General features: G+C 40.4%; 1 protein-coding gene across 3 annotated transcripts in view; it reads right to left on the bottom strand.

The window, feature by feature from the left end:
• The window catches only part of ANO6 (anoctamin 6), a 204,375-nt gene that overhangs the window by 7,337 nt on the left and 171,669 nt on the right, over window positions 1–25,369 (bottom strand). For 2 of the 3 annotated variants that reach the window (XM_082850797.1, XM_082850798.1), the window contains 6 exons: window positions 25,027–25,196; window positions 24,732–24,829; window positions 18,174–18,304; window positions 10,734–10,939; window positions 6,568–6,770; window positions 4,995–5,100 (listed from right to left, as the gene is read on the bottom strand). In XM_082850797.1, the coding sequence (XP_082706923.1) occupies window positions 4,995–5,100; window positions 6,568–6,770; window positions 10,734–10,939; window positions 18,174–18,304; window positions 24,732–24,829; window positions 25,027–25,196 (914 nt within the window). Of the gene's footprint in view, window positions 1–4,994; window positions 5,101–6,567; window positions 6,771–10,733; window positions 10,940–18,173; window positions 18,305–24,731; window positions 24,830–25,026; window positions 25,197–25,369 lie in introns of those variants that run through there. The other variant, XM_082850799.1, reaches the window with a different exon arrangement.

Here is a 25,369-nt window from a genome sequence, read left to right as displayed (position 1 = left end):
ACAAAGATACTACAAAAAAAGAAAATTAGAGACCAATATCACTGATGAATATAGATGCAAAAATTCTCAACAAAACACTAGCAAACAGAATCCAACAACACATTAAAAGGATCATACACCATGATCAAGTGGGATTTATCCCAGGGATGCAAGGATTCTTCAATATAGGCAAATCAATCAATGTGATACACCATATTAACAAATCAAAGAATAAAAACCATATGATCATCTCTATAGATGCAGAAAAAGCTTTTGACAAAATTCAACACTGATTTATGATAAAAACTCTCCACAAAGTGGGCACAGAGGGAACTTACCTCAAGATAATAAAGGCCATATATGACAAACCCACAGCAAACATCATTCTCAATGGTGAAAACCTAAAAGCATGTCCTCTAAGATCAGGAACAAGACAGGGATGTCCACTCTTGCCACCATTATTCAACACAGTTTTGGAAGTCCTAGCCATGGTAATCAGAGAAGAAAAATAAAAGGAATACAACTTGGAAAAGAAGTAAAACTGTCACTGTTTGCAGATGACATGAAACTATACATAGAAAACCCTAAAGATGCCACCAGAAAACTACTAGAACTAATCAATGAATTTGGTAAGGTGGCAGGATACAAAATTAATGCACAGAAATCTCTTGCATTCCTATACACTAACAATGAAAGATCAGGAAGAGAAATTAAGGAAACAATCCCATAACCACTGAAACAAAAAGAATAAAATACCTAGGAATAAACCTACCTAAGGAGGTAAAAGACCTGCACTCAGGAAATTATAAGACCCTGATGAAAGAAAGCAAAGATGACACAGATGGAGAGATATACCATGTTCTTGGACTGGAAGAATCAATATTGTGAAAATGACTGTACTACCCAAAGCAATCTACAGATTCAATGCAATCCCTATCAAATTACCAATGGCAATTTTTCAGAACTAGAACAAAAAATCTTAAAATTTGTAGAGAGGCACAAAATACCCCAGAGAGCCATAACAATCTTGAGAAAGAAAACGGAGCTGGAGGAATCAGGTTCCCTGACTTCAGACTATACTACAAAGCTACAGTAATCAAGACAATATGGTACTGGCAGAAAAACAGCAACACAGATCAATGGAACAGGATAGAAAGCCCAGAGATAAACGTACGAACCTATGGTCAACTAATCTATGATAAAGGAGGCAAGGATATACAATGGAGAAAAGGCAGTCTTGGTGCTGGGAAAACTGGACATCTACATGGAAAAGAATGAAATTAGAACACTCCCTAACACCCTACATAAAAATAAACTCAAAATGGATTAAAGACCTAAATGTAAGACTGGACACCATAAAACTCTTAGAGGAAAACATAGGAAGAACACTCTTTGACATAAATCACAGCAAGATCTTTTATGACCCACCTCCTAGAGTAATGGAAATAAAAACAAAAATAAACACATGGGACCTAATGAAACTTAAAAGGTTTTGCACAGCAAAGGAAACTACAAACAAGACGAAAAGACAACCCTCAGAATGGGAGAAAATATTTGCAAATGAATCAATGGACAAAGGATTAATGTCCAAAATATATAAACAACACATGCAGCTCAATATCAAAAACAAACAAACAACCTAATCAAAAATTGGGCGGAAGACCTAAACAGAAATTTCTCCAGAGAAGACATGCAGATGGCCAACAGGCACATGAAAAGCTGCTCAACATCAGTAATTATTAGAGAAATGCAAATCAAAACTACAGTGAGGTATCACCTCACACTGGTTAGAATGGGCATCATCAGAAAATCTACAAACAACAAATGCTGGAGAGGGTGTGGAGAAAAGGGAACCGTCTTGCACTGTTGGTGGTAAAGTTAACTGATAGAGCCACATGGAGAACAGTATGGAGGTTCCTTAAAAAACTAAAAATAGAACTACCATATGACCCAGCAATTCCACTACTGGGCATATACCCAGAGAAAGCCATAATTCAAAAAGACACATGCACCCCTATGTTCATTGCAGCACTATTTACAATAGCCAGGTCATGGAAGCAACCTAAATGTCCATTGACAGATGAATGGATAAAGAAGATGTGGTACATGTATACAATGGAATATTACTTAGCCATAAAAAGGAATGAAATTGGGCCAGTTGCAGAGACATGGATGGACCTAGAGACTGTCATAGAGAGTGAAGTCAGAAAGAGTAAAACAAATATCGTATATTAACGCATATATGTGGAATCTAGAAAAATGGTGCAGATGAACGAGTTTGCAAGGCAGAAATAGAGACACAGATGTAGAGAACAAACATATGGACACCAAGGGGGTAAGCAGGGTGGGGGTGTGTGATGAACTGGGAGATTGGGATTTACATATGTACAGTAATATGTATGAAATAGATAACTAATAAGAACCTGCTGTATAGCACAGGGAACTGTACTTCACTTTGCTGTACAGGAGAAACTAACACAAGATTGTGAAACAACTATACAACAATTAAAAACAAACGTCTAGGGCTTCCCTGGTGGCACAGTGGTTGAGAGTCCGCCTGCTGATGCAGGGGACACGGGTTCATGCCCTGGTCCAGGAAGATCCCACATGCCGCGAAGCAGCTGTGCCCATGAGCCATGGCCGCTGAGCCTGCGCGTCCAGAGTGCTCCGCAACGGGAGAGGCCACAACAGTGAGAGGCCTCCGTACCACAAAAAAAAAAAAAAAAAAAAACACACACAAACGTCTACTCTCATTCTAATCTTAATTTTCTTTGTCAGTCATCTGTCTTCTTTCTCAGGTTACTTTTAAGATCTTATATTCAGTGTGCTGCATTTTCCTTACAGTGCATGTAAATATTGACTTCTTTTACAGTTTCTTATTTGTTCATTTTGGCTCTGTCATTTATTTGTTTAAATATTCTCATATATGGTTAAGTTATATCCCTTATCTGATAATTCAAACTCTTAAAAGTTATTGATGGTCCAAATCAGGTTTTTATTTTTTAATTTTTTTTGGCTAAATCTCATTCTTGGTTTTTTGTTCTTTTTTTAAAATTTCCCCTTTGCCATTGTTGATCTTTGACAGTTAGCTCATATTTGCTTATCTCAATCTGGGAAAAAACTGGGGTCTAAATTAAGGATACTTTTATTCAGAGAAGATATGCATTTCCCTCTGCTTGGAGACATGTTTAGCCTTTTGTGGGGTCCCTGGCTGAATCCAAGAGTCTCAAGTTCAGCTCTTCTACTGCACTGCTGACCCAAAGCTTGGTCTCCTTGGGCTTTTAGGTGGAGACACTAATAACAGCACTTGTTCTCAGAGCAGTCCTGAACTTCAGAGGTGCTCACTGCTCTATTTCAGGCAATCATGGTGTTTTCCTCTTTGTATATTCTCTTTCCTTCTAGTAAGCGCAAAACTGCAAAGGAAATTATGTTTTTAACTGATTCTAAATGTTTTGTAGTGAGATGGCCCCTCACAGCATCTAGTCCACCATGATATCAAAAGTAGAAATCAAAACACTTTGGCAACTACATATTTGAATATAAACTAGTGACTCTTGCCGATATATCAGATACCGTACTTCAGGAATCCACTTATGATGGTGAACTAATGATGAACTATTTTCTTCTGTTAATTTTTGGTAACTACTTAAAAAAATACCAGAAAAATTATCAAAGCCAGGTAGCCTGTCCCACTTTTTTCTTGCTAACAAACAGATTTTGATTCTCCTCAGAGCAAACCAAACACCTCCTGTCTCAGCCTACTTAGCTGCTATGAGGAACCATGTGCTGTAGTTCTAGCCAATGAGATGTAGGTGACAGTCTGCTCTGGGGGCTTCTGGCAAAGCATTTTCTTTCCTAACAAATAGGAAAAGATTTGGCTAGCATCACCCTTCTCCTTCCTCCTGCCTAGAACATAAATGTGTTATCTGGAGTTGCAGTAGTCATATTACAACCACAGAGTGACATGCAATGAGAGAAAACCTAGAGAATCAGATACAGTCCTTACATCAGTGAGCTGGTGTTAATTCAGGAGCACCCAGCTACTCCTAGTGAAATTTGTTATGTAAGAAAAATCAATCCCTATTTGTTTAAGCCACTAAAGATGGGCTTTCTGTTTCTTGCAGCTAAATATAATACTAACTGATCACACCAATGAAGTAACTTTCAAATCTTTGGAATTAAGTAGTAGTTATTCACTTGGTGTAAGAAGTAAAGTTGGTTAGATCAATTTCAAATTTATAGCTGCCTTAGTCATTTTTCATAGCTGGTAGATTTCAGGGATGTAAAAAACTATTGTAAGAAGGTATACTGTGAAAATGCAATTAAAATAATACAAATAAAAATATTATAGCAATAAAAGTTTCTCCAGGGAAAATATGATATCTTATTTGTCTTGAATAACCTAATAGCCAGTGCCCCAAATAAAAAGGCCTTCAATTAATACTGAACTGAAAGGAATTGAATTCCCCTAGCACACAACATGCCTTTAACTTTTAAAGGAGTTAACCAACCTTATTTATTTAAAAAAATAAATTTATTTATTTACTTTTGGCTGCGTTGGGCTTTCGTTGCTGCACGCAGGCTTTCTCTAGTTGTGATGAGTGGGGGCCACTCTTCACTGCAGTGCGCGGGCTTCTCATTGGGGTGGCTTCTCCCATTGCAGAGCATGGGCTCTAGACACACGGGCTTCAGTAGTTGTGGCTCGTGGGCTCCAGAGCACAGGCTCAGTAGTTGTGGCGCACGGGTTTAGTTGCTCCGCGGCATGTGGGATCTTCCCAGACCAGGGATCGAACCCGTGTCCCCTGCATTGGCAGGCGGATTCTTAACCACTGTACCACCAGGGAAGCCCAACCAACTTCATTTAATTACTGTTCTCAGGTCAAATTTTATTAATAAATGTTATAAAATAATTATTAGCAAGAGATAACATATTGTACATTTTAAGTCAGAAGAGGCAACAACAAAGCCTGCAAATACATTGCTTCATAAACTATTTCAGAGTATACTTTTCCTACCTCCATGACAATGATAAAAGCCAGCTTAGCTGCAATCACATGCCAATAATAGATGTTGTGTTTATACTCTTGTGGGTGTCCAGGAGGGTACCGGAAATCACGATACCTGGAAATGAGATGGAGACATTTCAGGAGATAATTCTTTTTGATCAAATGCTGTAAACAAGGGCCCATTAAAAAAGGTCATACTTCATGCAACATTCTTTTAAATTGGACATCATATAAATTTTCTCTAAGAGTGTTTGTTTGTTTTTTGGCCAGGCCACATGGCATTGCTTGCAGAATCTTAGTTCCCTGACCAGGGACTGAACCCGGGACCACGGAAGTGAAAGCCTGGAATCCTGACTACTAGGCCAGCAGGGAACTCCCAAGTTCTCTCCAAGAGTTTAATTTGATGACAAAACCCTGAAATAACTACTCCAGTAATACTTCATTTAACTTACAAGAGGAAGATGATGGTAATGATGGATTCCATCTTTGTAAAAAAGAACAAAAATATTTTAAATTTTATCCCTGCTTCCTCAAAAGAGTATAACTAAAACAAGTTAGCATATTTTCAGAAACATGCTTATAAATTTATTTATATAATGGTATCATCAGGGTTCACTCAGCTATGGGGCTATCTCTCTCTACAGAGAATACTAAGCTACTTTTTATAATTTTCTTACTTAATTTCCTTGTTGTCAGACATCATATGCTACTGCTGTTAGTATATTTCCCTCAGGTAGCACATCTCTCATTTTCTGCCTGTAACCTCTTAGACCTAGTTTAATTACTCTTTAGAACTATGTAAAGTAAGAGTAACCAGATTCAATGAGGGATTCTGAAGAGGCTTTACTATGTGTAACTTGGAAACATTTATCTGGGGCTTATCTCTGGTTTCTTGGTTGTGTTGTTGAGAATGTGAATCAGAGAAGGCTTTGAGGAGTTGAACTAAATGAATTTTAAAGCCTCCTTTAGGTTTAAGACTTTGATTGAAAACACACACACACACACACACAACTCTACGACATGCAGTCAACAAACTTTTCAGTTAGTAACTCAGTTGACAAAACTAAGTGTACACTGTCCACAGTTGATCTTACTAGCCATTAATATTAGTGCACAGAGCTTTGGAACACTTTTAGAGAACACTGCTAGGCCAGGCTGAGGTATTTACATTTTTGTCTTTGCGTTGCTTTGTTAAGTGATCGTACATACTAGTTTGTCATCATTCAGTACCATCAGGTTGTGCTTGAATAACACATTAGTCACAACAACTGAATTATCTTGCTTTTTGGAACTCTTAGAGTTTCTTCAGTTCTAAGATATAGGACTTTCCCCCTGGATCAGTCTTCCCGTAATCATTTGAAACTCTCATTTAAAAACCTTGCCTTATGGTTTGGCTTGAAAGTTCTAACCCTAGTCTGTATTAACTTTTATATCCCATCCTTTTTAAAGTCTGATTGAAAAGAAAGCTAGGAAAAAAACATCTTTAGCAATTTTATTTAAATGATACCAAATAGAATTATATTACAATAAAAGTCCTTTAAAAGATGAAGTGCATTTTTAAACACTTATAAGCAGAACTTGCCTGCATGTGGTATAGTCACCAAGCTCAGTGTACGGATTTTCCTTGCTTTTGCTTTTAAAGTCGGCAACGTTGAAGTAGGAGAGAGTGTTGTTGATGTATCCCTGCATGGTGTAGTGTGGGTGGTCCCCATAGGGCGGGACGGAGAAGGACCAGTAATACACCAGGCGGGGGATCATGTCTGACGTGAAAGCAATGATCATGGCCTATGTTGGGAAGAAAACAGTAAAGGGGGTATTAATTGAGAGCCTTTATAGCTAAGGTTAACCGACACGCCAGAATTACATTTTCATCAGTTGATTTTTTTTTAAATTAAAGACTCAGAAACCTTAATTCTTCCCTGTCAAATGGATATAGGTAGTGAGTATCCTAAAGTCTTTGAGCAGCTGCTTTAAAAATAGTTCCTTTGCTTTTGGTCTTTAAGGGAATGTCCAGAAGTCTACCTGCAGTTCAAAAGCAAAGGCCTGATAGTTGCCTATTATGTGTCTTAAGTACAGTAAGAATAATTGTAGACTGGGGTATTGTGGACAACTCAAGAGCTGCTTGCATATGTTATTTGTAAATTATATTTTTAAAAATTAGAATATAATGAAATTCAATCAACCTTGGAGCACTATTTGATATAATTTAATCTTTTAGGATTTAGAAGTCCCTTTTGTATGCGTCATACTAAGGTCAATATTATGAAAATAGGTTGGCTTTATATGATTCCTTTGTAGATAAATAATTGAGAAAAGGCTACTTTTTTATCACTTACCTCTTAAAAATAGAATACTAACTGCATAATATCTATTTTCCTTCAACTTCATACTTTTTCCCTATAGTATCTTGACTTGGTTAGACAAGTCAAACCATAGTCTGATTTAAACTCTCAGTATATACTTATGTCTGTTGCTTTATTAGACAGCAAGAACTCTGTTACTTTAATAAAATGTAGTAACAAGAAATTGTATTGGGATTGTTCTATTCATACAGTCAAGCAATGGTATCTATTTTGTTAGACCTAGTGTCTAAGCCTCTAAACTTCCAAAAGGTTAAATAGATAGTTAAAAACTCTGTAAATTATCAAATAACATAAAGAGAGTTTAGTGTGTTCCCAGATTAAAGAAATAAATATGCGTCAGTCTTAAACCAGAGTCTATGCCAGGCAGACATTTATTAGGATCTAAAGCTATTATGAATTACATGAATTTTCTCCAAAATTCTTTAATTTGGGCTTTAATCTCTCAATGTGTAAAACTGGTTTGAAGGAAGGAGAAAGTAAAGAATATTCTTCAATCCAAATTCTATGTGAATAAACAAAGCTAAATGTTTCAGTCATTTACTGAAGCAAAAGAAAAGACATGTTTTTTGCACAACACGATCTTAATAGTATTCATCTGAACATACGGTTTAGACACAGTGAGACCACAGGCCAATAAACAAGGTCTCAGGTAAAGCAAGAAAAACAACTGAGGGGCTTTTCTACTGCAAAATTCCCCCCCCCCCCCCCACACTAGAACCAGCTTTGTCATTTCCTCTGACGTGGAGTCTCTCTGGGTGTGTGTAGCCTTGCCTGTCAGTGGTGGTAGCGGTGGTGGTGAAGGACAAGAATATTTTACTCTTCCTAGATTTCAATAGATTAAAATTTCCTGTTATCATTTAACTCAACTTTAGCTTTTTATAGAATCACCTGCAGATGTGCTTCAAGGAGCTACAAAAATTCCAACAAGGAAGATAATTCTATTGACTTCTGACAAGATACTTTTTCCTCCTGAATTGAGCTGCTTTGAGACACACTGCAAGAGTACAAATAAATGCAGTGTGCTTCATTTCCCATGCTGTCCCAAACACAATTTTCCATTTATATCAAAATAAATTAAAATAGGTCTTCAGTAGCAGATGCTCTGGCATGATACAACAATGTCAATTCAGCTTATTTATTGAACCAGCAGCTTTAGAATGAATGATTTTATACCAGACTCCTGCCTGATGCCCTTTCATATCCCTGGTGGCTGTTCTCTCCTTCCTGCTTCCTAAAAGTTCTCCTATTATGGGAAGCTAGCTATTGTTGTGCACATGAGATTGGCAAGGCACAAATTAGGTATGTGAGGGGATAATATACATGTTTCATTCTTACAGAATTATACGCAAACATGAAGAGGAGCTGCATCTTGGAAGCTGTAACAAATTTTAATATGGAAAAAAGGATTGTCCATAGTTTAATAGATGATCGAATAAGCAATGTTTCTAGGGTATAATAAAACAATGCCCGAGTTATAAGAAAAAACATCCACTGAATGAGAACAGTAGCACCAATTAGTGGGCGTGTGTGTGCCTGTGTGTGCACACGTCTCAGACACACAGCCAATACTCCATCTGCGCTAGCGGCGTGGAGCCATGCTGGGGGCAGGAGGAAAAGGTGCCTCATACGATCAGACCAGGACGCTTGAGTAATGGGGAGTAGAAGTCAATTGAATTTTCTGGTTTGCTGAAGGTCAAACAAAAATGCTTTTAGTTTCAAACCTTGTTGCTAAAAATTTCAAGCACACAAGTCCACGTTCCTGCCTGGCTTCGTGTCGTATAGCACATTGAACATGACAGATGCGCACTTTTATGACTGTGGCGCTTGAAAGGCCTCGCTGTCGTGTTTCTGAACATCAGCCTACGTTTCACAGCACAGTGGATGCTGAAGGTGGGGACTAGCTGGGTGTGTGGAAACTGACATAATCTAGCGGTTGTTTTGTGTGTGATTTGCCAACTTTCTCCAAAAAGGAGGGACAGCATGCAATCCTGATAAATTGAGGGTTCTTCGGGGGTGACAGCTGGGTTCCAGATAACTTGTCTTATTGTGTAAAACTGTGACCATGGTCCACACAGTGACACACTGTAAAATTCTTGTGCCTCTAGTTTTGACACCTGGCAAGGTCTACATTGTCACTGTGAATGATGATGTGGAATGAAGGTGATAACAAAGCTGCTAACATTCCATGAGGACCAGGCTCTGTGCATTCCATGCACTAACTCACTGAATTCCCTAAGCCCCCTTTGTGGTATATAATAGTCTGAAAATATGTGATAGGGAATTACTCGATTTACAAACGATAAAACGAAGCTCTGAAGGGTTAAGTCTTGGCCCAAGATCGTGCAGTTGGGAAGCTGCAGTGCTGGGAGGCACAGCTCAGGCACTGCCCGACTCCGTTCTGTTTCTACAAGTGCTCGTGGGAAAAGGTGGCAGATGCAGGGTAAGTGTGACTTGATTAAGAAGTTGTTAAAACTGGGATATCGCTTCAGTGGGGACTGTAACCTCGGAGTGAAATTGGCAGTGAAATAAGGGAGGAAATAGGCCTGGTTGTACGGGCATTTCTAGGGAAGGCGGTTCCCTGATGGCTGGCATGGGAATTGCTCTGCTTGCCCACCCCCTGTTGGCCGGTGAGGGCAGGGGTGGGAAAAGAGAGAGACTGTTCAGACTGGTCCATAATCAGTACAGGTTGTAAACAACTGCATTCTATTCCCTCATCACTCAGACACATGCAGGGCGTGAGGATGCTTAGCTTATGACCAACAGCGGGTAGGAAAGACCACGGGTGGTGTGAGGAGAGATGAGACGTGCCCTAAATCTGCCTCCTCAAGGAACCTCTGCCCCTGGGCACGAGGAAGGCAAGGAATGGCTGGGAATGCACAAAGCGTTTATACTTCATCATCAAATAGTTCCTATTTTCAATTCGTCGTCTGGAATATACAGTAAAATATGGTGGCATGATTGTTATTATTTTAGGGTCTTCAAACTCTAAATGGATTGATTTCTATCTCCATTATAAAAGCACTGTTGGGTAACTCCTTTTATAGTCATGTGAGGATTAAAATAGTACTTACTGTTAATACTATTACCATGTTTCTGTTGAATAAAAACTAGCAAATGAGCAACAATAGCTTAATGGTCACTATTCTTAGCAACTGCCTCTGTAAGAGGTCTTGTAATTCACCAGTAATAATACATAATGTACAATAAACAAAATACATTAAAAAATAACAATTACAGTTATAGCAACTATGTTGTTTATATGAATGACAGTATTAGCATCTTCCTCCCATATTATGAAATACCAAACACTGGATTCCTTAGGAAGCAACCCTAATGCACTTTTGGACTTTTCAAGGTCTTTACCCTGTGAAGCCTATTTACTCACATTGGTCACCACAGCCAGAATTGCTATTCCTTGCATGATGGGCTGCCATGCTCCGATGTCCTGGGCTTTTTCTGGCACCATGCGTCTATACTGGGTAGTCAGTTTCCACGCGTCCACTCTTATTTCCAATATATTGTTCACCAGAGCCAACAGAGGGGCCAGTGGAAAAGAGGCCACAAATAAGGTGACGAACCCAAACTGAATAACTGTCAATGGAATGGACATACATCATGGAGTGGTGGATGGATGGAAGGACAACACATATTCCTTTACTCTTATTAAGAAAGAGAAAGGCAAACAGTGAACTACATCCCAAAGAGAAAAGACATTCGTAGTAATAATAATGTTCAACAGTGAAAGAATCCAAACAAAAGACAAATATAAAACCTCTGGAGAGAAGACTCATGATAGTCTGTTTCTTTCACATATATACACTTCATAGGAATAACATATTTAAAAATCTTTAATCAACCATAGTTATTTGCTAGTAATAAACCTGGGATACTCTAAGCATATTCTTCATTCTCAGTGTAGAAATAACAGAATGTTGGAAGAGGATTTGTGATTTAGGGTTAAAAAACAGAAAAGGAATATTGTGCAAATACCTAACAAGCTACAAAGAAATAAGAAATGTACCGAATGTAAATTTGGGAAGCCTATGTTTGGAGAATGCTGGAGGAAATATGCTGAAAATAAGCAAATGCACAAGCTCCCCTGAGTCTGTGAATGCACGTGCAGCACATTCAGAGAATTTGGTATATTATTACAAATGATGGAAATGTATGCAGTAAGTGTCTTAATAAGTCAAAATATAATCCTTTCTCAGGAACTTTTATTTCGATATTGTTGCAGTCTATGCGGTCACAGTAAGTCAAAATTGAGGTGGTGGCTTAGAAGTTCTTTCCCTTTGTCTGTAATTTACGTGGCTTCGCTATAGATGGGGCAGCAGAGATCTGGGGGAAGCTGTACCACGGGAAGGTAGGGTTAGCTATGATAAGGCCAGAGATCTAAAGAAGTTTCACACCCTTCTCTCCTAACTGGCAGACCTTTCAAGTGAACTAGCACAGGGATGTAACTAAGACAGTGGATCAGAGGAAAAGGGCCCTAAACAGGCCCTTTAGGGCTATTGCTCAGCCAAGGGGCGGGGATTGCTCCGGCCAGGAAGGGCAAGACTCTGGAGGCGGTGCCTGGGTAGGAGAAGCTGGCAATCGCTTCTGATATGAGAGGCCAGAAAGTGTCGCAGAAAAGCAGTCAGGGTTGGAAAGATCTGGCCAGTCTACAGGCCAGGCAGGAGCCGCTGTATTCAGGGAAACCACACAGGCAAGGACCAGAGTTTGTGACGTTATAGAGTCAGCAGCATGTCACCGAGCACTGATGTCAACATCTGTGTCCATGATTCACCCAACCCTAAATGAAGTCCTCCACCTCCAGGGGCCAGGCAGGTAACAGAAATGTGTGGAATGGGTACAGTAAGTGGCAAACTGGCAAGTGGATGTCCTAATGGAAGGAACTGCTCAGAGGCACCATATTGGAACGAGGGCCCAGGGCTGCCAGATCTCCTTACTATTGAAGAGAAGCCAGAAATTAGGACTTTATTAGCAGTAAAGCCAGTTAAGAATCCAGAGGAGAAAAGATACCATTCATAAAGACAACAAAGGCACAGACTGTTTAGAAACAAATTAGTGAGAAATGTTAAGATGGTTATGATAATTGACTTAAAAAAATAAAGAACAACAAATAATGATGAATGAATGGACGCACCATATTGTTAACTGGGAAGACTCAAGTTTGGGGACATGTCAGATTTTTTTCTCCAAAATAAAGTTTAGAATTTGAATGCAAATTTAGTTAAAAATCCCAAGTGGATTTAAGAAAAAAAGCTGAAAGGTGATGCTAAAGTTCTTCAAGAAATATATACAAGTACACAAGTGAAATAATGAGGAGGGATGTTTAAAGTGACAGTGTTAGGGATATTTCTGAAAAAGGATAAAATGGGACCAGCTCTAAGGCATATTAATGTGTATTATATTGCTATGGTAACAGTTCAGAACTAGTGCATTAATAGATAGTATGAATTAAATAGATTTCAAGAACAGATGCAGATATTCATGGGATTTTAGTATATTATAAAAATGATGTTTCAAATCAGTGGATTCAAGTAATGGAGTAATTAGCTAAATCATTAGAAGAACTGGTATGGAGTCCTCACTTTTGATATCAAAATAAATTCGATGCATTAAACATTTTTAATTAAAGCACCAGAAAAAAACCAGCATGGTATAATCTGCTCTGATATTCAAGTGAGAAGAACTTTCTAAACAACTTTTGAAACCAAGAACAAAAACAAAGGCCTATCAGCTCAGCAAGGCAAAAAAACATCCATTGTGAAAACAAAAACAACCCTTGCCTGAAACTTTCTCATGACCCTGAATTGCTCTCTGATCCTTTCTATGCTTTCTTCTTCACTTTAAAGTCAAGTTTCTTGAAATTCACCTGCGCTGATGATTTCTCCATCACTCAAAGCTCTGCAGCCTCTGTGGCCCTCACCACTGCACTGAAACTCGTCTTGCTAACTCTGTTGGTGGCTGCGCATGCCAAAGCCAAATGTACTTTTCAGTCCTTGTTTATTTGATTACTAGGCAGCTTCCCCCCGCACCCCGCAGTGCCCCCCACCCCGCCCCCTGCCCCCTCCCAGCAGCTTTTGATATGGCCAAATATTTTCCTCTCTGTGGAATGTTTTTCCCCCTTGATTTCTGTTTATTTAAATAGTTTTAAAAAGCCAAGGTAGAAGTGTGTGTATACACACACACACACACACACACACACAGATATAAATTTTTAAAGATATCTAACTATAGTGCTTCTTGTATTTTTTCCCACAGTCCCGGCCATTAAGGGGACTTTATTAGCTCTTGCTTTTTTGCCTCCCCCTATCCCTTTGCATTATGCTCCTTTAGTCAATATTCGAATCCCTTTCAAGCAAGTTGATAGCCTTCTCTGCTAGTTTTCTCTCAACTGTTCTGCTATTCTCCTTTCTCTTTGGGGATTTTTCTTCTCTCATTTACCCTTTAAACGCCCCTTTCCCCAGGGCTTCATCATCAACTCTCTGCCTAGCATGCCCGAATCACCCACATGGTCTCACCCGTAGCTCCTCTGAGTTTCGGGAGATCCAACTTAATAACAGACATCGCCTCTCAGATGTCTCATAGAAACCTCACACTCAAAATATCCAACACAGAACCATTTCTTCAAAACCAACTCCTCTCCTTACATTCCACCCTGCATATTCACTCTCCTAGAAGTTATCTTCACAATTCTATTCCTCACCTGCCATACTAGTCATCTCTTGAACACCTATCAAATCTGTCTCCTTTTCCTCAGCCCATAGCCTCTGTGTAGGTGCTTACCACTTGTTGTGTGGGTTACCTGGTGTAGCCCCCTGAAATGCCCTCTCCCCACCAAATGCAGGCCCCACCCAAAATATTATCTTCATTCTGCTACCAGAATAATCTGATCTTCTTGGACATAAACATTATGCAATTCTCTTGCTTACAAATATTCCAAAGTATCCCTGTTTCTTTAAGGATAAGTTCAAGTCTCCTGGTTAAGCACACAAGACCCATCATGATACAGCCCTTGCTTACCTTGCTTATTCCCCCCTATGGATCCTTTGTTCTAGCCATCCTTTGTTTACTTGCCGCTCTCTGAACTGGCCACGCTGTTTCATGCCCTTGTACTTGAAATTGCACCCATCTCTCTGCGTGAAATGTCCATTACCTCTATCACACTTTAGATAGCTACCTTCCATTCACCCTTCAAAATCCAGTTTAAATACCACCTGCTCTACGAAGTCTCATTTGTGTTCACCTGCTTAGCAATCCACCAAGTACTCACCATCCATTGCTTGGCCCTGGGAGGCCAGACACCAAGTCTTAACTTTTCTTGGTATCCCCAGCAACTGATACAGTGTTTGGCAAAGCAGTTGCTCAATCGTTGTTAGATGGATGGATGGATGAATGAATAAATGAGTAAAGAGATGAGAGGCCTACAAATCCTCGCCAGTCACCTAGTTGCCATTTTGGAAAGTTCATCCTGCAAAGATGAGGAAATGTCGATGCAGGTGGTGGGAAGAAACAGAGCAGAGATGGGGGAGTGGGGGAAGACAGGCCTGGTCCTGGAGAGTGCAGAGGAGGCCTGGGAGGGTGTAGCACTGGAGAGAGAGGGCAAGAGAGGGGTAGGTGCAAGGAGATGTTAAAGAACAAGTGGTATTAATTACAGTAAATTAAATGGAGAAAATTATATATGAAGGTGAGATCAAGTGAACATGCAAGGGTGAAAGAGGCAGTACCAGAGACAAGCAGGGCCCACTTCATCACTTTACTGCATTTCATCTGTAGCACCCGCCCACTGGGAAGGCATCACCAAGTTCTCGAGAGACTGGTGTTTGTGCTGTACGGTGCTCTACGTACAAAACGGTATCCTGTGGCTTTTCAGATTTTAAGACTGACAGACTATTTCTCTTAGGCCCCAAGTCTAGGTTCTCAGAAGTCAGGACCATACATCTGGGGAGGCAATTCTGGTTAACAACCCAGGCTTACTCTAATAATCTCAAAGGATGGTGGGGAATTCACTAAACAAAATAAAGAAACTTCACTCAAAACACATATGCCCCTACAGAACCTGGCGGGGGTCACTGGGGCAATGCTACTGTAAACTCAACCAACAGTTGTATTTGGGTGTGTTGGGACTCCAAGCTCAAGTCACTTAAATATTTATGAGGGTCCAGGCAGTGGTGTCACAGGTGAGGACTGAAAGATGTAAAGGCCTGAGTGCTAACTTCCAACAGGACCAGTCTAGCCAGGGAGAGAGGCATGCACACACATACCATCAAGACAAGAGTCAAGTGCTATTGATGCCTAGAGAAGAGAGCAGAAACTGTGTGAAAAGTTGAGGGTTCCTGCTGAGGCTAGCTAGGAACTCTTCCAGGTAGAAAAGAAGGGAAAGGGTTTTCAGGCAGAGGGGAGTTGGAGTTCCCTCCACGGGGCAGAGGGGACCAGAGCTGGTGGCTGGGTGCAAGGCCTAACTATGCAAGGGTGGAAGGCGCCAGTGCTGTCTGTCAGAAGATGTTTCCCTTCAGTAGCCAAGATGCAGAATTAAAAAGGTAGATGGTGCTGTCATTAACGAATACAGGGAATATTGGAAGGAGGAAACTGTGGGGATGAGCTCACCCCCAAAGGCACTCTATGTTTATTTTAGAGGAACAAAAATAATTCAAAAGGCATTTGGAAATTCTATCTCCCACAAACCAAAAGAACAAAACATAGATTTCACTCTGGTGTTGAATACAGAATAACAGACTGCCTACTCTCAGAAACTGATTGATTTTTCTAATTCATTAAGGATTATTTGGATAATAGGAAAACGATTTAATAAATCTAAAAAACTGGGGGAGGGATAAATTAGGAGTTTGGGATTAGCAGATAAAAACTATTATATATAAAATAGATAAACAACAAGGTCCTACTGTATAGCACAAGAACTATATTCAATATCCTGTAATAAACCATAATGGAAAAGAAAAAAATTTTTTTTAATCTCTCTATAACCACTGTTATTCCATCCTTTCTTATAGGGTAGTGTGAGGCTGAATTATTTTATTATTATTGTTTTTAAATATAGTTCCCTGTGCTAAAGATTAGGACCTTGTTGTTTATTTTATATAAAGTATCAATAGTATGGATCTGTTAATCCCAAACTCCTAATTTATCCTTCCCCCACTTTCCTCTTTGGTAACAATAATTTTGTTTTCTATGTCTGTGAGTCTGTTTCTGTGTTGTAAGTAAGTTCATTTGTATCATCTTTCTAGATTCTACATATAAGTGATATCACACGATATTTGTCTTTCTCCGTCTGACTTATTTCACTTAGTCTGATAATCTCTAGGTCCATTCATGTGAGGCCAAATTATTTAGTTGGTAATTATTTTAATGAGACTATAAAATTCTACAAGTCCTATCAATTTCTCCCCAAAGCATGACTATATAACTTTTCCTTTCAATACCATTTATTTGACTAAATACAGAAAAAATAACTTTTCCAAGTTTTTTTTTTGTGTTAAAATAACAAATGATATTCTGTCACAGAATGCTGTTATTATTAATGCTGATAATAGCTCCAATAAGAAATATTTACAATTATGTCTCATTTTGGAATAACAGGCAATTGTCTTGTAGTTCTTTTAAAAATAAACAGAATAAATAAATAAACATAGCTTCTACATTATTTACTGCAGCTACACCCTTAATGGAACCTGGTCACGAAACATAACAAAAGCAAAAATGAAATTCAAATCAGACTCCCGGCCGCAAAGCATTGTTGACTGAAGAAGCTACAAGATGAACCTTTCACTCACTGAAGGAAGCAGGTGCGTTTCCATGTATAATGTATATTTTTAAAAGCAATTATTTTGTATATAGAATGTGATTTAATAAAAACCTCCCTCTATCTGCAGACTGACAAACAGGAACCACAAAGGATGGTCTCTACAAATACACAAACCCCCATGCATAAATGCAAAGCCTGTCAAAATCCTTTCCTGTTCTCCTAAGCTTAAAAAACTGTAATTCAACACAGTGGTGAGCTGAAAGGGCACAGATACAAAACATGTCTATTGTTAGCCTTCTATTAGATAAAAGTGTGTCATGCATAATAGAAAAGATGGTGTTTCCTATGGAAATCTATTTTGAGATGCATCCATTTAAAGGCAACTGAGGGCTCAAAATCAAGTTCAACTGAAGAGAAACAGAGCCCAAGTAAATACTACAGAAATGCACAAAGACATTCGAGAAGGAGGAGGCCTGTGCTAAATCTTAATTCCAGGCCAACAAAATAGTTCCGAATTCAAGCCAGTGATTTGCCCTGAGGTCATTCAAGGAGCCAGGCAGAAACCACTGGCCAGAAGACATAGATATAATGTCAAAGGCAAGTGTGAGATGTGGAGGGGGGGGACCCTGTGACCCTTGCTCCCACGGGCTTTCTGCACAGGCTTGCTTATACGACTGTTCAGAAGGGTATTGGCCAGCAGCTGTGCTGCATGGACTCCAGCCCAGGCTGAGTCACATCTAATAATAGCTCTGAGTTCGTTCTTAGACAACATGGTTAGAATCCTCCAACAATCAATGGTGAAGACATACCTCGATGAATATTCCATTTCATTGCTGGGTAATAAATCTTCAGCTTTGCACAACATAAACGTTGACAAAGATACACACAGTCACCTTATTTGAAAGCCTGAGTGTATAATTTTATCTAGTGGAGAAAAACGGACTCCTCTTCATTTCAATAGGCTAGATAATTATCCGGCTCTATAATCGATGCTTTTGGAATCCAAAACATGTTCCAGTATAATTCATATCACCCAAAATCTCATTAGCGACTTACTCATTTCAAGGTATTCATAAAATAATCCCAGTTTGCCCATGGGCTGCAGATGGTAGTCCTGTTCCCATCGTGGGGCTTTCTTTTCTGCTCCCGAAACTGTGCGACACCGTCCAATTAGATTCATGACCCAGCTGCCAAAAAGATCAAATTATCAGAATATTGTCAGACCAAGGGCATAAAAGTATTACTGATGTTTCGAGCTGAACATATCATCTTCCCAAGAATTTAATTTCTTGTTTTCATGCTCAATTTCTTTTTATTTCTGCCTCCCTAGCCCAAAATATTTTGAAAAATAGTATTGACTACATACCTGGCTTTATCCAAATTGTAACTACTATGATTTTTCCTCCTACCTCCTTTTCATGTGGGCATTTTAATTTTTAAAAGATACTTTCCCTCATTTGATTAACTTTTTTTTTTTTTCCATATCCCTGCTATTATTGAAGATGGTCTTTCCAGACTGAAAATCACCAGAGAAAATAAACGAAGCATGGAGGCCAGTGTGGTCCGAGGCTAAGAGGAAAATAAGTCTGTTGGTGGCGGGGGGTGGAGCCTAAGAGACCACGGTGAGGATTTGGGCCGTTTTTCACTCTGAAGGAAGTGGGGAGCCACTGAGGGGCACGGAGCAGAAAAGGGACATACTTTGACACCGGATAAAACAGGTCCAAGACCCTACTTTCAGCTGAACAAATTAAAGACCAAAGAAGTGACATGCTTCCTCAAAGTCAGTGCAGAGCTTGCAGGAAACACAGCCCCAACTGGCGGCCCAGTGCTCTGCCCCCTACTGGATGCTGCTCCGCAGAGCAGCCTGGTGTCTCCTCTTGGGTTATGCATTTTTCTTTCTCAGAAGCTTGTGAGCCAAATGAAAGCGTCCCCACTTTTTTTTTTTTTTTAATGTTTAGAGATACCTCTTTTTAAAAAAATTATTTATTTATGGCTGTGTTGGGTCTTCGTTTCTGTGCGAGGGCTTTTTCTCTAGTTGTGGCAAGTGGGGGCCACTCTTCATTGCGGTGCGCGGGCCTCTCACTATCGCGGCCTCTCCTGTTGCGGAGCACAGGCTCCAGACGCGCAAGCTCAGTAGTTGTGGCCCACGGGCTTAGTTGCTCTGCGGCATGGGGGATCCTCCCAGACCAGGGCTCGAACCCGTGTCCCCTGCATTAGAAGGCAGATTCTCAACCACTGTGCCACCAGGGAAGCCCCGTCCCCACTTTTTTAATGGCAATTTGAACTGAAAAGAAATCGGAAACAGTTGGCAGTGAAACAAGGTGTGCACCTGTAGCCTACAGGGCTGTTGTCCCGAAGCAACAGCTGGCTTGTGGTTTACTTGTCGACTTCATCAGAAGACGCACAACAACTACAAACAACTTAGCATCTGGCTAAGCTCCAGCTGACGACACAGCATGTTTGTGTGGATTTCACTGTAAAGACCACTGTATACATTGCACGTGAACATGCGTGTGTACACACACACATACACACAGTGTTAAGAGGGGAATTAAAAATAGCTGACCATGGGCTTCCCTGCTGGCGCAGTGGTTGGGGGTCCGCCTGCCGATGCTGGGGATGCGGGTTCGTGCCCCGGTCCGGGAGGGTCCCACATGCCGCGGAGCGGCTGGGCCCGTGAGCCATGGCCGCTGAGCCTGCGCGTCCAGAGCCTGTGCTCCGTAGCGGGAGGGGCCGCAACGGTGAGGGGCCCACGTACCACCAAAAAAAAAAAACTGACCACGATGGGTTGCCCGTTGCTACTGATCTCAGTGTTAACTGTTCACTGACCACTCCCCCAAAGTTTGCTAGGGGAAGATTTCTCTACAGTGAAACATGGTCCTGGCTTCACAATCTTTCCCCACTTCTTTCTTCTATGACATTAGGGGAATAGCAGGAGGCTGTGGAAGTGGAGGGGATATGGACTCAGACACCCCTGAATCGGAATCCACACTTCATTGCTTATTCGTTATTTAACTTCAGTCAAAGTTCACATAAAATGGGGTGATAAAACCTACACTGCCCAGGGTTGTTATCAGGATTAGATTCAGAACAGGTGAGGTATTTAGGAAACTTCCTAACACATCAAAATCCCCTGTGTGGGATCATCTTTTGACCAACACAGCCTAACTGGCTGAGGCCAACAGTAAGTGCAGCCTAAGTGACTCAGCATCTTGACTGGGATCTCACTCCAGCACTTACAAGAATGACGTGGAACGCTTGTTGCCTGGTGCTCCTTCCTAGGCCACAACCCAGAGCTCTGTGATCAGTCAAGTCTGAGGTTTGGCCAGGAATCCGCAGTTTTACAGACATTCCAGGGGCCTTGTCGCGCACATGGCACCGAGGACCGCACACATCCATCACCCATCGTGACACCCAAACTCAAGATCACCGGTTTCTACTGGTTTACTTTTCACTCTGACTCATACATCCAGCCTCAGCCTCTTGCAGAATCCTCTCCATGCCCCAGAGAAGCAGGTCTTTTACTATCGGGGACCCAAACCCATGATGACTTGGATTCAGAATGAAACTTCTGTCCTGGCAGCCACTTGCATGACTAACTCATCTGGTACTTGTTTCTTGTACCGTACTGCCTGCCTCCCCCGCCACCAATCATATTAGGTCAAATGAGAAGGAATGACTAGCTTGCTTTTCTGATCTTCGACTCTGAGCCTCTTGTTCAGTCTGAGTTGAACCACTCATCTGTAGCAGGAAATCTTGGGTGGCAGTCCATTCATCACTGCCCTTGGTCATTTGGATATTCTATTGGGTTATGACTCTAGTACAGGGATATCAGTCTGACTGCACATGAGAATCACATACAGAACTTTAAAAAAGTACAGACACTGGATACTTCTTCCCCTGGCCAAGGCTGGAAGCTTCCTCCCTCTACCGGGGGTTACAAAATAATTTTCTTAGCAATTGACCACGCATATTAGCATAACAGTATCATAACAAATTGCTCTTTACTGAGTACTTATTATGTGTAAAGCATGGTGTGAAGCCCTTTACACCCCATTTTGTCTTTGTCTCCTCATTATCATATTTAATCCACATACTAATCACCATTTCTGTTTAGGACATTGCCACTGGCTAATTTTGAATACAAGCATCCTTCACCATCTGAATCTATTTTGCTCCTGAGTTTACTGTTCCTGAATTTTAAGACCGAGTGTGTAGAGTGAGGGATCCCTGCATTTCCGATTCTCTTATTGTATGTCTCTGATTCATTCTCTAGCCAAATCATATCTTGAGAAGAGACATTTCCTCTTGTTAAGAGTTTACTTTTTCTTATTATCTGAATAGCGACTATTCATTGAGGAAAATATAGAAAACATATAAAGAAGAAAATTACAGCCACCCATTATCTAAACAGCAAAGGACAATGCTAAGGCATTTTGGATATTTAACGCTATTTTTCTTAACATTTTATCATAAAATTTCTCCAGAGCAAGAGGCTTAATACAGGAGTTGTACTAGCCTTTTTGTCAAGTACAGAATAAAATTCCCAGGCATGCCCCAACTATCAAAAAGTGAGGCTAGGAAGGCTAGCCTAAGGGCTCTAAGCTTCTTCTCAGGGTCCAACAAACAATTCTATTAATTTACTGATGTTTGTATTTGAAGCATATGAGTCACTCATTCACTCAGTTGGCTCTTACTGAAGACCTACTAAATGCCAGGTGCTGACCCAGGTGCTGGAGAGACCCCCCCCCCTCACCCCCACAGATGGAGCCTGGATCACAGCACCACGTGGCCTTCATTTGCTCTGAGAATCCTAGTCAAGGACCCCAAGTGGAGTTGGGGGTGGAGGCAGGTGAGTATATGGTGAAATTCATTTCACTATGTTCCTTTTGACATATTTAAATGGTGTGAAAATAGCTACTAAATTTTATAAGTTTTCTTTTCCCTTCCTATGTATTTTGGGATGGGTGTAGTTTGGGGTAGCAAAAGTAACTGATATATCTTTAGTATGTTAAAAGTTTGTATGAAAAAGTAGGAAGGAAACTGGCACCTTTACAAAGAGCAGAAGCAGTGATGGGAAGAACCCAACCCACTCTCTAATTTGCCTAACATTTAACGCAGGTGTCCCCAACCCCCAGGCCATGGACTGGTACTGGAGCGCTGATTTAGTGCTCCGAGTTTTCAAACAAGGCTAGTAGTAGAAATATCTGAAGGCGAAGTTCAGCTCACTGGAACTTGCAACAATGTGCTTACTTGAAGTGAACAGACCACAGATACTATAACACATCCTTTGTTTTTAAATATTTCATGTGAACAAGTTTCATTTTGGATGAATTTCTCAGTGAGTACCCGTTTAGGAAATATACTCTTCCCCTTGATTGTTTAAATCAGAAAATAGCTCACTGACAACAAATTATTCATAAAAATTTAGTGTTAAATAGTTAACCTATTTCCTTCAGAAAATGCTTTTTTTGGTAATGAGTTAATAAGCCTTTCCTCTATTTGATATATTTATTTTCACATAGAAACACAGTATTATTTGCACATGACCTACTTTTACTCATTGGGAAAAACCTAACTGTGAGCCCAAGGTAAGGGCTGTCTACTGCACAGCAGGGCAAAAAAATATTCATTTCACAGCTAAGATCAGAATCTTTTTTTGAGGGGGACGGTTTGAAGTGGGGAAAAGGGAGATGTCTTTGTTTACAGACAGACACTGATAATTCTCACTGAAGATGGAGGATAAAGCCCTGGTGAAGAAATGTGGAAGGACACATGGAAACCCAGAGGGTTCTGTTCTACAAAAACAGAAAGAAAAAACAAGAATTTAACTGCTCTACAAAGAGAATGAACAGAAACTTGGTAATGAGGGAGAGAGAAGAAAGGTTAGGGGAGGGAAGAGAAAGAATGAGAAGGAAGTTGGACGTGACGGGAGGAGGACAGGGCGGAATGGCAGGATTCTGGAACCTACAAAGAAGGGTGATAAGTAAACAACAACAGCAGCAAAATTCCCAGGTGTATAGTGGGATAAGGGACTAAAAAGATGGAGGTTGTGTGTTTCGAAATTCAAGTTGTTTGAGTTTCTCCTCCATGCCCCCAAACATCAGTAAGTCCTGCTCGTGTGAGTGGTTTTGCAGGTCACTGAGAAGGCTGCACTCTGGTTCAGGCTGGCAGGAGCAGAAAGTACAGGAGAGGGAGGTAAGACAGAAGAGAGAGCAACAGTTTCGTGAGAACAGAAACTCAGAGCCAGAAATTATCTTGAAAGGTTAATGTAGTAGGCAGAAAAACGGTCCCCCCAAAGATGTCCATATCCTAATACCCAGCACATACGAATTACGGTTGCAGATGCAGTTAAGATTGATAATCAGCTGACTCTAACAGAGACGAGCCTGGATTATCCAGGTGGGCCCAGTGTAATCAAAGGGTCATTAAAAGTGGAAGACGGAGGCAGAAGAGAAGGGAGGAGTGATGGAGGCAGCTGTGACCACAGAAAAGAGTCACAGACCTGCAATCTTGCTGGCTGTGAGATGGAGAAAGGAAGTCACGGACCAAGGGATGCGGGTGGCCTCTAGGAGCTAGAAAAGGCAAAGATACAAATTACCACAGAGCCTGAGGGAAACAGCCCTGCCAGCACCTTGACTTTAGCCCAGGGAGACCTCTGCAGACTTCGGAGTTCCAGAACCACAAGACAGTAAATTCGTTGTTGTTTTGTGGGGCTTCTTCCCCCTATTTTCTTCCTATTGCCATTGAGTTTGGGGATACTTGTTGAAGCAGCAATAGAACACTAATACAATAAGCTCCTTGAAATATGCAGAAATTGCAGATGGCACTGGACTTGTCCACTCTGATATGGGATCGGACTTATGCGAAAATTAAAAGGATGGGGTGACCTCAGCTAACATCTGTTCTTCTCATTTCCAGGAAAAGAACAGTAAGTCAAAACTTTTGTAGTTATTTTAGACATCCGTCTCTCAACATGCTATGTAACCTGGTGCCTTAGGACCATAAGAGAACCTCTGTTCTTCGAAGCACGTGGGTTTGGAGCCATGGGGTTTTACATTTGAACCCCACAGTAGCCTCTTATTGGCTACATGAACTTGGGCAAATCACTTAACCTCATTAAAACACAGATTCTTCATTTGCAAAACGGAGGTAAAAATAAGGATTGTTTGGATGATTAAATGACAGGGATAAATAAAGCACTTAATACAGTGACTGGCACATACTAGAACTCAGCAAGTTACTATTACTGATTTTTAAATGCATGTATAAAAGGAGGAGAGAGTTGTAAGAAGTTGTGGAAAAACTTAGTTCAAAGCTCCAACAAGAGCCATCTCTCAAAGGGCTATGATCCAACAGCCACCAACAATGGGCTAATAGGCAAAAACTACAGCAGATGGGGATTTTTGTTCAATATAAAGAAGGAGGTTTTAAAATATAATTATTAAACACTGGATACATGTACCCTGTTGGTTGGATCATCTTATCTGGAGACCTTTAATAAGCAGAGGGTCTACTCCATTTTAGAGGTGGCTGCATGCAGCTAGACGTGCAGGGAAATGACTTGGATGGGTGGGCCGTTCTATCCCTAAGATCACACAACTCGGTACTCACGGAAGTAACACCTCTTGTATGTTATTCCAGATCGCTTTTCCTCCCATGATGATTATCAGCTGTGTTGTCAGCTCAAGGAGACAGCCACCTGGGTCACACTGAAATATTAAAAAGAAAGTCCTATTTAAATGGGTCTAACATGAAAAAGTCATTCATTTTATTTTTTCTGGTATTCTTGTTTAGGCTAAAAAAAAAAAATCTAAGGAATGTACAATGAAGAAACTCTTCATTGAGCAACTGAGAGAAAACATGGGACAGCTTAACTTGTCAAGAGAACACAATTCTACAGTCACACCTCTTCATTTCTGTATTTTCCGAGCCAATAAACTGGGTCTCCTGGATAGCCCACAAATTTGCCCTTAAAGAATGCGATGTAGAAACACGAAGAGTAGTAGTTGACAAACTGGAATAAGAACATCTTCATGGTTAGGCTGTTCTCATAGTCAGTCTGGGTCCTTGGGAGTTCTGTAGTTAAAAGAAATGTTAAGATTTTAAAATTGTGAACAGCTTTGAGACGGTAATCAAAGACACTGATACATGAGTTAACATGATTAAAAAAAATACAATTCACAGTTTCCACTTCAGCTGTTTTGAATTTCTTAATATAGCTACTATGTTAATTCCAAGTTTACACATTG

This window comes from Leucopleurus acutus (genome assembly GCF_964270905.1).
Source record: "Leucopleurus acutus genome assembly, chromosome: 11".
Taxonomy (NCBI): Eukaryota; Metazoa; Chordata; class Mammalia; order Artiodactyla; family Delphinidae; genus Leucopleurus; species Leucopleurus acutus.
The sequence above is the reverse complement of the archived record's forward strand: the minus strand, read 5'-3'. Positions and strand labels throughout refer to the sequence as shown.